This window comes from Periophthalmus magnuspinnatus, chromosome 10 (genome assembly GCF_009829125.3).
Source record: "Periophthalmus magnuspinnatus isolate fPerMag1 chromosome 10, fPerMag1.2.pri, whole genome shotgun sequence".
Taxonomy (NCBI): domain Eukaryota; kingdom Metazoa; phylum Chordata; class Actinopteri; order Gobiiformes; family Gobiidae; genus Periophthalmus; species Periophthalmus magnuspinnatus.
This window is the reverse complement of record NC_047135.1, coordinates 11,790,544-11,805,403: the sequence shown is the minus strand read 5'-3', so window position 1 is coordinate 11,805,403 and position 14,860 is coordinate 11,790,544. Positions and strand designations below refer to the sequence as shown.

Below are 14,860 nucleotides of genomic sequence, written 5' to 3'. Positions count from 1 at the left end.
TTTAAAGTGCATATGACAGCTTAGAATAGTAATTTCACTAAACCACAACTAAAATTAGGATAGATTTTAACAAAACATATTTTTGTGTGTGTGTGTGAAGTTTATAATTTTACTTCCAAGTTGGACATGGTCAGCAGATATGATTAACACAGAGGTAATTCCAACTGTTACCTAGCAACCTTTATCTACCATACTAATGCTTCGTTCCAGTTGTCCTTAGAGGTCAGATTTTCTGAGTTTCAACATGTAAATTTACACTGGAACATCCTGCGATCTTGGAATTCCTACTCGGAAACTTGGGTAACATTTCAGAACCCCCTTAGTTGCTCCTTTCAGTGCACCCTCTTCAGTCAGCTTGCTCCTGCAGGGGATGAGCCTTTGCAGCTATAAAATGTGCTGTTATGCTCCATTATAGCAATGGTTACACAGGGCATGTCAACAAAAGAAAAATTCACATTCAAACTGTAATAAAATGTCCGGGGTAATAATTGACCAGCATTTAGGCAGCTTTGAGCACTTTCCTAGTCTTTATTGCTACTTTTAAGTCCAATTCTGTAATGTACGCATCATAAATTAGCCAACAGTAAAAATTTGACAAATAAAAATATATAAGAACACCTTTATTTGGTTAAATGAATGTTTAAACTGCCAGAAAAAATGTCTTCCTTGTGTGTAAATAGTCCCTGTATTTTGGATGAAATTTTCATTGACATATAGCTATAGGGACTCACCACTTCTTCCTTTAATTTTGTACTTTTCTTTTAATTTTTTCTTCACAAACTGCCACTTAACTGATATAAAACTATGATAAATATTTACCCCAGGCACTATCCCAAGTACGTAATTATTAGAAAACCATGAAAACCTGTCATATGCACTTTAAATGGAGGGGAGAGAGAGGTACAGATTAGCTCACATTCAAACAGGACCCACTAATCCACCCAGCCATGTGCATCCCGGAGATAAGGGGCGCGCCGCGTTCCCCGTCTACACACCGCCTCTTGGTGCAATTCGCACTCGTTTGGGACAGTAGCACCTAATTCCCCCTATTTCTCTAATCCTGGACAGGACCAGAGCACAGCAGCCAGTGGTGACCAGCCATGGCACACACAGCAGGGTCTGCATAATGGAAATGGGGTGGCGGGTTGTAATAGGCGTGTGCTAAGCCAAATGTGAAAATAAACAATGTAATTATAAACCTATTCACAGGGAAATTTTGTGTCAGTATTTGTTGAAGAAATATCCAAAAAGAAAATTACTATTTATAGTTACAGGGTCCATTATCCTGCTATATTTATCCAACCATACTACAAACTCACAAATTGCAATGTAGAAGTAGAAGTAGTAGCTGTAGGAGTAGTAGTAGTAGTAGTAGTAGTAGTAGTAGTAGTAGTAGTAGTAGTAGCACTAGTAGTAGTAGTAGTAGCACTAGTAGTAGTAGTAGTAGTAGTAGCACTAGTAGTAGTAGTAGTAGCACTAGTAGTAGTAGTAGTAGTAGTAGTAGTAGTAGTACTAGTAGTACTAGTAGTAGTACTAGTAGTAGTAGTAGTAGTAGTAGTAGTACTAGTAGTAGTACTAGTAGTAGTAGTAGTACTAGTAGTAGTAGTAGTAGTACTAGTAGTAGTAGTAGTAGTAGTACTAGTAGTAGTAGTACTAGTAGTAGTAGTACTAGTAGTAGTACTAGTAGTAGTAGTAGTAGTAGTAGTAGCAGTAGTATTACTAGTAGTACTTAGTAGTAGTAGTAGTAGTGCAAATATTACAACTGTTAATAAGTGCGCAAAAAAAATATTTCCAATGTGGGCTATATTATTTAAATCTTTTACTTAAGACTGGACCTGATTTATTGGTTATGTGTGACGTAAATATATAAAATATGGAGTTAAATGTCCATCCCATGGCTATAAATTATGATTGAGAGCATGAGAAATATTCTTGAAATACTACAAATACTAGGCGCACTGTTAGCCACTATAAAATGTGTTGCCTCTCCTTATAATGGTGCTGACTGTGTGAATTTCTCTTATATTCAGGACACAGCTGCACATGGCTTTTGCTGCAAAGAGAGGGTACTTTACAATTTCTAACCTTATTTATGGTAAATACAGTATGCAGTACAGTTGAGGCTCAAGCCTCAAGTGTATCTTTCTATTTAGTTAAACATGTATTTATGTTTTGGCATCCGCAGTCATGCCATACTTTCAATTTTCCCATTGTGAGACAGGTAAAGGTTTCTCATGTAAGATATGGGAAGAAATGTAAAACTTAGTGTTGTTTGGAAGTATAATTGTATTACCAGCATAAAAGTTCTGTATAAATCAAGTGCATTACTATATATATATATATATATATATATATATATATATATATATATATATATATATATATATATATATATATATATATATATATATAAATGTACAAACAGAGTTGATAGTGGTAACTAACCAAGGCACAGAGCAGGTCCACGGCCTCCAGGATCAGCTCTTGGTGTCCTATCCTCGTCACCCCCAGCTCTTCCAGCTCCTGATGTGTGATGTGCAACAGCTGCTCTCCTCCCATCTGCTCCCGCTCAAAGCTCTTCACATACTGCTGCAGACAGTCATCCAGACCTGAGACAAAGGTGGAGAGACAGGTGAGAGAGAGACAGGTGCCTGATGGACAGGTGTGAAGTTAAACAGAAGCAAAAATGACTCAATCATTGTTTCCCATAGATTTCTGCTGAGGCAATAACAGTGGGCTATCCTTATTTGAATATTTTAATATTCATTTCATGTCCATAAACAAGACAATCGTCTAATCAGTGCCATTAAACATAAAATAGTGCAATTATTACACCATGTTCAAACACTCCTCCAAACCATGTTCTTTTACTTCCACAAGAATGTCTATAGACCACTCGATTAAAAGGACAGCAGCTCAAAAGAAAGATACATTTGTCTACTAATGCAAAGTTTAGTGTTCTCAACCAGGTGCAACAACCGTGGAATAAACACCATGCTAAACTCCATTCACAATAAAGCGATGAGTCGACGTGGTATTTTGTAGCTTTAATGCAGACTCCTTTACCATGACATGGAGTGAAAACTGTGGTCAAAAACACAGAAAAATACAAAAATATTCAGTTTACATTCATTATAGAACATGACAACCATCACCTCCGTGCAATCCCCATTAGCAACAACCATTCCCACATCACATTTCTATATTACAATCATCATGCCCCCTTTAACCTAAATTATCTGAAAATTACACAAAATAAACATTGATTTATAAACATAAGCTCTTGTACTTCGAATTAAAGTAACTTACGACATTGGTTTATCAGTCCGTAACCATAGATGCAACTGGATTCTCCCTCTAGCTGCAAGCCATGTGCCTTCCCTCTTTCTAAAGGGCTAACCAAAACAGGAAGTGATGCGCCTGACTTGAATAAACTTTATCGACAACCAAACCAATACAACACTGAACAGATAACATAATGAATATTAAACAAAACACTCCCCGTCTGACCTCAGTGAGGTCACTACTTCTACACATATTATGAGTTAAAACTTAAACTTGTGCCGGGAGAAGCAAAACAACGTCTGTAATAGGTCTACAAAAAGTCTTTAGAGTCCCTCGATCAACTATCTTGATCTCAACTTGCCTCACGTGACCGTCTTTTCCAGGAAAAGTGGCGGTTATTCTTCCTACTGGCCAGTGATTGCGTTCAACTTGCTTGTCTTTGAGCAAAACCACATCTTCAACTTGCAAGTCTCTGCGATGAGTAGTCCATTTTTGTCTGTGCTGCAAGTATGGCAGATATTCTTTGCGCCATCTTGTCCAGAACTGATTTGCTAATGCTTGCACTTGCCTCCAATGCTTAATGTACATGTCCTTTTCTGTGAAGTCTCCAAAGGGTGGAGGCGCACCAGACTTTTGAGTGAGAAGCATGTTTGGAGAAAGAACTTGAGGATTGTCTGGGTCGGTAGAAACAGGCACTAGTGGGCGCGCATTCATGATTGCAGCAACTTCTGCCATCAAGGTAGAGAGAACTTCATGGGTGAGGTTGACATTTAACTGGAGGAACATAGAGTCCAAGATCCTCCTCGCGACACCTATCATTCTCTCCCAGCTGCCTCCCATGTGCGAAGCATGAGGAGGATTGAACTCCCAAATACATCCATTTTCCCTGAGAAATCGTTGAATCTTTGGGTCCTGAGAGTTTTTGTCCATTCCAAGTTCTTTGCTGGCAGCAACAAAGTTTGTACCACAGTCAGATTTCAACTTCTTTGCTGGTCCTCTGAAAGCAAAAAAGCGCCTGAGTGCATTTATGCAACTTGAGGCATCCATAGTCTCTATTAGCTCTATATGGACTGCTCTTGAGGTCAAGCAGCTGAACAGAATTGCCCATCTTTTGCTTTCTGCATGTCCACCACGAGTTCTCCTTGCAGTGACCATCCACGGACCAAAAACATCGAGTCCTACATAGGTGAATGGAGGGCATACTTGGAGACGTTCTGAAGGTAAGTCCGCCATATGTTGTTCCTCAACTTTGCCTCTCAGCTTCTTGCAGATTACACAGTTGTGTATCACTGTGTTTATGAGCCTTTTGCCACTCACGATCCAGTACCCTGCTGCTCGTATGGCCCCCTCCGTCAAGTGACGTCCTTGGTGTTTCACTTGGGTATGGTGGTGACGTGTTAGGAGTAGAGCTACATGGCTTTTCTTTGGCAAAACCACCGGATGTCTTTCATTGGTATCTAGGTGAGAATGTTTGAGCCGACCTCCAATTCGGACCAAACCATCCGTGATGACGGGATTAAGTTTTCTGAGACAACTGTCTTTTGGAATGGGCTTGACAGCACATAATGCCGAGAGTTCCTTTTGGAAACCAGCTCTTTGTACTGCTTGCAGAATAACAACCATAGCTTGGTCGAGTTCGTCAGGTAGACGTGGTTGACTGCACCAGTGCCATCCCTTGCACTGACGGTCTTTGTTTGATTCTTTGAAGGACCTGGCTATGTGAATCAGGCAAGCGACAGCTCTGACAAGTGACTGAAGAGTTGAGAAACGCTGAAAGCGACTTGGATTGAGAGAGTTCTCTTTGACATTGGTACAGTGGGTTTTAACTACTGGCCTGATTTCAATGTCCTTTTCCGGGTGTACGAGTTTGAATCCTTCTGAAGTTTGATTGTCTTTTTCTGCTGTCTTTCTCAGGAATGACGGTCCAGAAAACCAAGTTGTTTGAGTTAGACGGGAAGCAGGCATGAATCGTGTGATGTGATCTGCTGGATTTTCTTCAGAAGGAACATAATGCCATTGCTCTGGTTTGGAAGAATGGCGTATGCGCTGAATCCTGTTGTGTACAAAGACATAAAATCTTCTACTGGTATTATGGATGTAGCCAAGGACAACTTTACTGTCACTGTAGAACTTCACTCCATCAAACTTTACATCCAGCTCTTCTTGGATGAGGTCTGCCAGTTCCACAGCTAAGACAGCTGCACAAAGTTCTAAACGTGGAATTGTGGGTTCTGATCTGGGGGCCAACCTTCCTTTAGCCATCACAAATCCAATCTCGGTGTTGCCATTGTTTTGAATCGTTTTAAGATACGCGACAGCTCCGATGGCCTTCACAGAGGCGTCCGAGAACACAATGAGCTCAGTGCTTTTAACGCTGCTGAGTGACGTGTCTGCATATGTCCGTGGTAGGTGTAACTGCTCAAGATCTTGAAGCGATTTGCGCCAATTGTCCCATTTGTCATGCTTTTCTTCTGAGAGAGGAGCATCCCAGTCAGAAAGGTCAGCTGTAAGTTCTCTTAGAAGAGCTCTCCCGCATGTAGTGACAGGAGCCAACAGACCCAAAGGGTCAAAGATGCTGTTTACCGTAGATAATACACCTCGGCGTGTGAAAGGCTTTGGGTCAGATGAAACTGAAAAGGTAAACGTATCTGTTGAAATCTCCCAAAGAAGGCCCAAACTACGCTGAATGGGCTGTGTTTCTCCACTGAGGTCTAAGTCTTTCAGAAGGGTTGCACAGTCTTCTTGAGATAAGGCCTTTAGAACATCTTCACTGTTTGAGCTGAACTTGTGGAGACGGATGTTTGACTCTGCAAGTGAGGCCTGCGTCCTTGTGAGAAGGTCTACTGCTTGATGATCAGTTGGAACAGACATGAGACCATCATCCACATAAAAATGTCTCTCGACAAACTGAACAGTGTCCTCACCATACTTTGGAGCACCTTCTCTGATCGCTCTCCTCAGTCCGTAGATGGCAACGGCAGGTGAGGGACTATTACCAAAAACATGAACCTTCATACGATACTCGATGACTTTGTTGTTGACATCATTTCCTTCATACCACAGAAACCTGAGGAAGTTTCGATGGGCCTCGGTTACCTCAAAACAGTAGAACATTTGCTGGATATCTGTTAACACAGCCACTTTCTCCTTGCGAAAGCGTAGCAAAACACCAATCAATGTGTTGTTTAAATCTGGTCCAGTTAGCAGTACATCATTTAAGCAAATTCCTTGGTAACGTGAGCTTGAATCAAACACCACTCTAATTTGGTCTGGCTTCCGAGGGTGATATACTCCAAAGGTGGGAAGGAACCAGCATTCCTCACCATTGTTGAGAGGTGGTGCGACTTCAGCATGTCCATTTTGAAGGAGTCTGTTCATGAATGCGGAGTACTGTTCCAGCATTTTGGGATTCCGTTTCAGTGTTTTCTCTAGTGACATAAACCTCTGACCAGCATGCTCTTTATTGTTGGGAAGGCATCGCCGCGGTTCTTTGAATGGAAGTGGAGCTACCCATGTGTTGTTACCTTTCTGGTGCACTTCTTTGTCCATCTTTTCCATAAACGTTGCATCATCAATTGATGGAGCAGGTCTGTTGTCATTGTCAGTTTTGTCAAACACCGTTTTCCCTAGTGTTTCTTCTGTTACTTTAGTCGTACGTTTGAGATCTGGTAATGACTCCTTTATTTGCATGTAGCTCGTGCACGGTTGAAAGATGGAAGGACGACCAGTTTCCAACACAGTTGTTTTAAAGTTGTTGATGATTGGCTTATGGCTATTTCCTAGGCACACCTCACCAACAATCACCCAGCCAAGGTCCAAGCGTTGTGCGAACGGGGCATTGTGTGGTCCGTTAATCTGTTGCCTAACCTTATGTAGCCTTAATATATCTCTACCAAGAAGTAGCAATATCTTAGCCTTTGGATCAAGTTCTGGAAGATGCTTGCCAATATGTCGCAAATGGGGCTGGTGAATGACAGCATTTGGGGTTGGGATTTCTTCACGATTGTTTGGAATGTTACTACACTCAATAAGAGACGGAAGAGGGACTGTTACTTTCCCGTCAATGGACTCAATCATGAATCCATCTGCTCGTCTTCCTGACGTTTCTGCCAAGCCTGAACAGGTTCTCAGTTGATAGCAAGAAGGCTCCGTTTGTATTCCGTACAGATTAAAAAACTCTGGCCTGGCCAGTGAGCGGTTGCTCTGATCATCTATTATCACGTATGTGTTAATGACTTTGTGTACAGCATCTTGGGGATATATCTTTACAAGGCATATTTTAGCACATGAGCGACCAAACTGTCCGTTACCACATACCTCAGTGCAATTTGAAGTTACCACTGTTGCTTCTGAGTTGTCTGCGTTAGAGCTTTCAGTCTCCCCGCCGTCTACCTGTGGAGTTGGTGGGGCCTTTGGTTGTGGACTTGGTGTGCTTGGATGCATGGCTGTCACATGGTAAGTGGACTCACATTCAGAACACTTAACAGATGTTTTACAGTCCTTGGCTAGATGTGAAGTTGTAGCGCAGCATTTAAAACATATTCCATTTTTCTTGAGAAAAACTTTTCTTTCTTCTATCTCTTTGTTTCTGAATGCTTTGCAACTTTGGAGTGAGTGTGGCTTGTTGTGTAGAGGACATGTTTTGGATGGGTCTATGTTTGTTACTTTGTTAAACTGTGGTGAAGAGATGTCCGTTTTCTGTACTGTGATCGCTCTGTCATTAACATTTCTCTTTAGTGTTGACTTATCTGGTTTTGAAAACATGGCGCTTGGGGTCATGAAGCTGGGATCATTTCTTTTCCTTGCTTCATTACATACAAACTCACAGAAATACTGAAAAGGAGGAAAGAGTCCACCATGTTCCTCTTTGAATTTTGATCCAGTAGAGAGCCATTTTTCTTGGAGTCCAAATGGCAACTTGGTTACAATGGGTAATATGCCACGTGATGTGTCCAAAAAGGATAACCCGGTTAGATAGCCATCCTCTTTAGCACCAAGTATTTCAGACAACAAATCTCCAAGTTCACGTAGTTTAACATGGTCTCTCGCGTTAAGTCTTGGAAAACTCTCAAGACGCTCAAAAAGTGACTTTTCTATTATTTCTGGAGCAGCGTAACACTCTTCTAGACGTTCCCATGCTTTGTTCAATGCCACAGATGGGTTGGCAATGTAAACTGCCTTTATACGTTTGACGTATTCACTGGATTCTTTCCCAAGCCATCTGATCATAAGGTCGAGTTGTTGTACTGCACTTAGTTGAATGTCAGTTGTTGTACTGATAAAGGATGCATACCATGCACGGTAGTTCTCTGGCTTATCATCAAACTGATACAATCCACAGTTTGTGAGATCTCGTTTGGCTAAGTACTGGGCTAATGGGTTTATTGCAGGTGCCGGCATGACTGTACCATCGTTATATGGTGCAAATGGCTGAGCATGTATGTTAAAATGTCTCGGAGGGTACGGTTGGAAAGTTTGATTTACGTTTCTTTCTGGTTTTGCATGCATTCCTTTAATTCCTATTCTTGCTTGTGTTCGAATTGGTAAGTATGAATCGTGGTTTTCTTCAATGTCTTTTTTAACACTGCCTTGTGACTGCGTTGCGAAAGTTTTGCCTGCCAATGTTGGACATTTAAGGGGATTAAACGGCACTTGGTTTTTGTGTGACTGACTTTCAACAGACACTTGTGATGGAGGAGGATGTTTATAAGCATTTTGTGAATCAACATATTCCCTTGTACGTCTCATTTTATCTTCCTGTTCTTTTTCACTTTCTTTTTCTTCTACTTCATCTACTAATTGCAAACCCTCTTCCATTTCCAAAACTTGTGCTTCACGTGCTGTTGCTTCAGCTTCACATTGTAAACGTAATGCTTCAAGTTGTGCATTTAATTTACTTCTTTCAAACTGTATTTTTGCATCTTGTTTTATTTTCTCTGCATCTCTCGCTGCTGTCTCTAAATCAATGTTTGCTGCTTCTAACTGTAGCTCGAGTTGCCGTGCCGCATAGTTTGCTCTTATCTTTGCCGCTTCGGCCAGTGCTCTTACCCTTCCGGCTGAGGAAGATGAAGATCCGCTTTTGGAAGCCATTTTGAGTACTGATGTCTTCTTGTCTTTTCACTTTAGTGTTCTCAACCAGGTGCAACAACCGTGGAATAAACACCATGCTAAACTCCATTCACAATAAAGCGATGAGTCGACGTGGTATTTTGTAGCTTTAATGCAGACTCCTTTACCATGACATGGAGTGAAAACTGTGGTCAAAAACACAGAAAAATACAAAAATATTCAGTTTACATTCATTATAGAACATGACAACCATCACCTCCGTGCAATCCCCATTAGCAACAACCATTCCCACATCACATTTCTATATTACAATCATCATGCCCCCTTTAACCTAAATTATCTGAAAATTACACAAAATAAACATTGATTTATAAACATAAGCTCTTGTACTTCGAATTAAAGTAACTTACGACATTGGTTTATCAGTCCGTAACCATAGATGCAACTGGATTCTCCCTCTAGCTGCAAGCCATGTGCCTTCCCTCTTTCTAAAGGGCTAACCAAAACAGGAAGTGATGCGCCTGACTTGAATAAACTTTATCGACAACCAAACCAATACAACACTGAACAGATAACATAATGAATATTAAACAAAACACAAAGGTTGACTGTTAAATCCCAATTACTAGCATTGCATACTAATGTTGTGTTTTGGGGCAAGACATTTCCCACATTTTTGCTGGAATTGAGAGAAGGTTTGACAAAGCATAAAATGAAAAATACATAGAATTGTATTGTTTTGCAAACTTTTCCAAAACACCCAAGACACCCAAGTAAAGATATAGCAAATAAACATGTTACTGGAAGAAAACCATTAAGCCAAACATAAGTGGTATTATTTTTTGGTTATATCACCATGTAAAGGCTTCTGGTGCTAACTGCCATTAGTGGTAACTTAAACCAAGATTACTGAATGTATAGATTCATGAATGTTACTGTATCGAATCCTACATCTAATTGTTTCAGCTGCTGTACAACATCGATCACAAACCAATTAACTTTTCCTTTCACAATTCCTACTCTATACCAGCTCATTTGGTCAAAACCAGGCAACCATTAAGCCAGCTCAGCTCACATATTATACATATTGACTAATGACCACCAACCAACTTCCAATTTAATTTCTATTTTTTGGTGCCACTAATGAAGTTGCAACACTGATCAAAACCTAAAATATAATGGTGTGTGTATGCATCATGCTCGGTAGGGTTTTTATTTGAATAATTTACATATACTCAAAGGTTTTACGGGGGCAGAATGATCGCCATATCATTCACTCCCCCACCCTCCGAGAAAAGTTGTATATTGCACCTTTGACATGAATGCATAAAATCATTATGTTAGCTTGACAGTTAGTGCTATGTTTGATGAAACTATTGAAACTATTTGGCCTTATGTGGTAGTATTGAACTGTTATCCATTTGATTAAACCATTTCCAATAATAGCTACAATAATGACTCATATTGAACAGTTAGTTACACTCTCGCACAACAACATTGATCCCTCACCAATCCACTTTCACTTTTATCATTACTACTCTATGCTTAGTTCGTTTGATGTGGGTCCTAATTGTTTGCGGCTGTGTCCAAATTGTGCTTGTACAGATGAGAGTAACATATTGACGTGGGACTTTGTGCTGTTAGGCTCTGGACCAATCAGTTGCCTCCGTGCTGGTTCTGTGGAGACTATTGATCAGAGAGGGCCCCAGGCGTCGTACCAAACGCAGTCAGCAGAAACCCGCCTCCCACTGAGCTAATGAACAGCCCTACACGGAAAAATTAGAATAAAAACCACAAGAGGGAGCAGATCTATACATGCATATAGAAGTGTTGAAGTACTACTTCAAATATTTGTATACAGAAAGAGATGTGAAATAATGGACTCGTTGTACTGAGTAATGTGTATGATTGTGGAAGAAATGGCAAAACTCTGGAAGCCACATTTTCATCAGTCAGACACTGGGCCAAAAAAAATTATCAGGTAATATTCCAAATTAAATGCTATTGCTATCTAAGGGGTGATAAATAAATTCCACGCTATACTATATTCTAGCTTCCTAGCTTCACTGCTTCAGTTAAGGCTGTACTACTACTACTACTACTACTACTACTACTACTACTACTATTATTACTACCACTACTACTGCTACTGCTGTTTCTTGCTGTTTCCTGCTACTACCACCACTGCTACTTGTAGTAGTAATTTGTACTGCAAATTAGACCTCTCCCAGCTCTATACAATTAAGTGGAAGTGTGAGGACTAAAACCATGAAGAAATTACCCAAGGGAGGTTCAGCGCCCCCTCCCTGAACCGCCACCTTAACGTGGTGGAGGGGTTTGAGTGCCCGAATGATCCTGGGAGCTATGTTGTCGGGGGCTTCATGCCCCTGGTAGGGTCACCCATGGCAAACAGGTCCAGGAGGACGGGTCAGACGAAGAGCGGTTCAGAAGCCCTTTATGACAAGAGATAAATTAAGGTAAGCTACGTTGCCCGGACCGGTGTTACCGGGGCCCCACCCTGGAGCCAGGCCTGGGGTGGGTGCTTGACAGCGAGCGCCTGGTGGCCGGGCCTTTCCCCACGGGGCCCGGCCGGGCTCAGCCTAAAGAAGTGACGTGGAAGGCGGGGGCCTCAACGACCGGATCTCTGGACATGGAGACTGGCTCTGGGGACATGGAATGTCACCTCGCTGGGGGGGGAAGGAGCCGGAGCTTGTGCGGGAGGTTGAGCGTTACTGACTAGATATAGTCGGCCTCGCCTCCATGCACAGTTTGGGCTCTGGAACCCAACTTCTTGAGAGGGGCTGGACTCTCCATTTCTCTGGCATTGCCCGCGGGGAGAGGCGGCGAGCTGGTGTGGGCTTGCTCATTGGCCCATAGCTCAGCCGCTTCGTGTTGGGGTTCACTCCGGTGAACGAGAGGGTCGCGTCCCTGCGCCTTCGGGTCGGGGACAGGTCTCTCACTGTTGTGTCGGCCTACGGGCCAAATAGCAGTGCAGAGTACCCGGCCTTCTTGGAGTCCCTGGGAGGGGTACTAGACAGTGCACCGACTGGGGACTCCATTGTTCTCCTGGGGGACTTCAACGCCCATGAGGGTAACGACAGTGACACCTGGAGGGGCGTGATTGGGAAGAACGGCCTCCCTGATCTGAACCCGAGTGGTGTTTTGTTATTGGACTTCTGTGCTAGTCACAGTTTGTCCATAATGAACCATGTTCGAGCACAAGGGTGTCCATCGGTGCACGTGGCACCAGGACACTCTAGGTCGGAGGTCGATGATTGACTTTGTTGTCGTGTCATCTGATCTCCGACCGCGTGTCTTGGACACTCGGGTGAAGAGAGGGGCTGAGCTGTCAACCGATTGCCACCTGGTGGTGAGTTGGATCCGCTGGCGGAGGAGGAAGCCGGACAGACCTGGCAGACCCAAGCGTATTGTAAGGGTCTGTTGAGAACGCCTGGCAGAGCCTTCTGTCAGAGGGGTCTTCAACTCACACCTCCGGGAGAACTTCTCCCTGATCCCGGGGGAGGTTGGAGACATGGACTCCGAGTGGGCCATGTTCTCCACCTCTATTGTTGATGCGGCCACTCGTAGCTGTGGTTGTAAGGTCTGCGGTGCTTGTCGTGGCGGCAATCCCTGAACCCGGTGGTGGACACCAGAAGTAAGGGATGCCGTCAAGCTGAAGAAGGAGTCCTATCGAGCCTTGTTGGCTCGTGGGACTCCTGAGGCAGCCGATGAGTACAGGCGGGCCAAGCATGCCGCGGCTCGTGCGGTTGCAGAGGCAAAAACCCGGGGTTGGGAGAAGTTCGGGGAGGCCGTGGAGGAGGACTATAGGACGGCCTCAAAGAAATTCTGGCAAACCGTCAGACGCCTCAGGAGGGGGAAGCAGTGCTTCACCAACACTGTTTACAGTGCGGGTGGAGAGCTGCTGACCTCGACTGGGGATGTTGTCGGGAGGTGGAAGGAACACTTTGAGGATCTCCTCAATCCCCCCGTCATGTCTTCCGAGGAGGAAGCAGAGACTGGGGACCCGGAGGCGGACTCGTCCATCACCCTGGCTGAAGTCACCGAGGTGGTTAGCAAGCTCCTCGGTGGCAAGGCTCCGGGGGTGGACGAGATCCGTCCTGAGTACCTCAAGTCTCTCGATATTGTGGGACTGTCTTGGCTGACACGTCTCTGCAACATCGCGTGGTGGTCGGGGACAGTACCACTGGAATGGCAGACCGGGGTGGTGGTCCCTCTGTATAAGAAGGGGGACCGGAGGGTGTGTTCCAATTACAGAGGAATCACACTCCTCAGCCTTCCCGGTAAGGTCTACTCCAGGGTACTGGAGAGGAGAATCCGACCGATAGTCGAACCTCAGATTCAGGAGGAGCAGTGTGGTTTTCGTCCCAGTTGTGGAAACTGGACCAGCTCTATACTCTCCATCGGGTCCTCGAGGGTTCATGGGAGTATGCCCAACCAGTCCACATGTGTTTTGTGGATTTGGAGAAGGCATTTGACCGTGTCCCTCGTGGTGTCCTTTGGGGGGTGCTCTGGGAGTATGGGGTCCGGGGCTCTTTGCTAAGGGCTGTCCGGTCCCTGTATGACCGGAGCAGGAACTGCGTTCGCATTGCCGGCAGTAAGTTAGACCTGTTCCCGGTGCATGTTGGACTCCACCAGGGCTGCCCTTTGTCACCAGTTCTGTTCATTATATTTATGGACAGAATTTCTAGGCGCAGCCAGGGGCCGGAGGGGGTCTGGTTTGGGAACCACAGGATTTCATCTCTGCTGTTTGCGGATGATGTTGTCCTGATGGCTTCATCGAGCCAGGACCTGCAGCAGGCACTGGGGCGGTTTGCAGCCAAGTGTGAAGTGGCTGGGATGAGAATCAGCTCCTCCAAATCCGAGGCCATGGTTCTCGACCAGAAAAGGGTGGTTTGCCCTCTCTGGGTGGGTGGTGAGTCTCTGCCCCAAGTAGAGGAGTTCAAGTATCTCGGGGTCTTGTTCATGAGTGAGGGAAGGATGGAGCGTGAGATTGACAGGCGGATCGGTGCAGCGTCTGCAGTGATGTGGTCGCTGTATCGGTCTGTTGTGGTGAAGAAGGAGCTGAGCCGGAAGGCGAAGCTCTCGATTTACCGGTCAATCTACGTTCCTACCCTCACCTATGGTCTTGAGCTATGGGTAATGACCGAAAGGACAAGGTCGCGGATACAAGCGGCCGAAATGGGTTTCCTCCGCAGAGTGGCTGGGTGCACCCTTAGGGATAGGGTGAGGAGCTCAGTCACACGGGAGGAGCTTGGAGTAGAGCCGCTGCTCCTACACGTTGAGAGGAGCCAGCTGAGGTGGCTCAGGCATCTGCTCAGGATGCCTCCTGGACGCCTCCCTAGGGAGGTGTTCTGGGCATGTCCCACCGGGAGGAGGCCCTGGGGAAGACCCAGGACACGCTGGAGGGACTATGTCTCTCGGCTGGCCTGGGAACGCCTTGGGATCCCACTGGAGGAGCTGGAGGACGTGTCTGGGGTGAGGGAAG

At 44.4% G+C, this 14,860-nt stretch overlaps 1 protein-coding gene across 1 annotated transcript in view; it reads right to left on the bottom strand.

The window, feature by feature from the left end:
• Positions 1 to 14,860, bottom strand: part of si:ch211-26b3.4 (connector enhancer of kinase suppressor of ras 2) — a 116,673-nt gene that overhangs the window by 85,097 nt on the left and 16,716 nt on the right. The window contains exon 2 of the mRNA XM_055225075.1: positions 2,446 to 2,609. Within this exon, the coding sequence (XP_055081050.1) occupies positions 2,446 to 2,609 (164 nt within the window). The remainder of the gene's footprint in view (positions 1 to 2,445; positions 2,610 to 14,860) is intronic.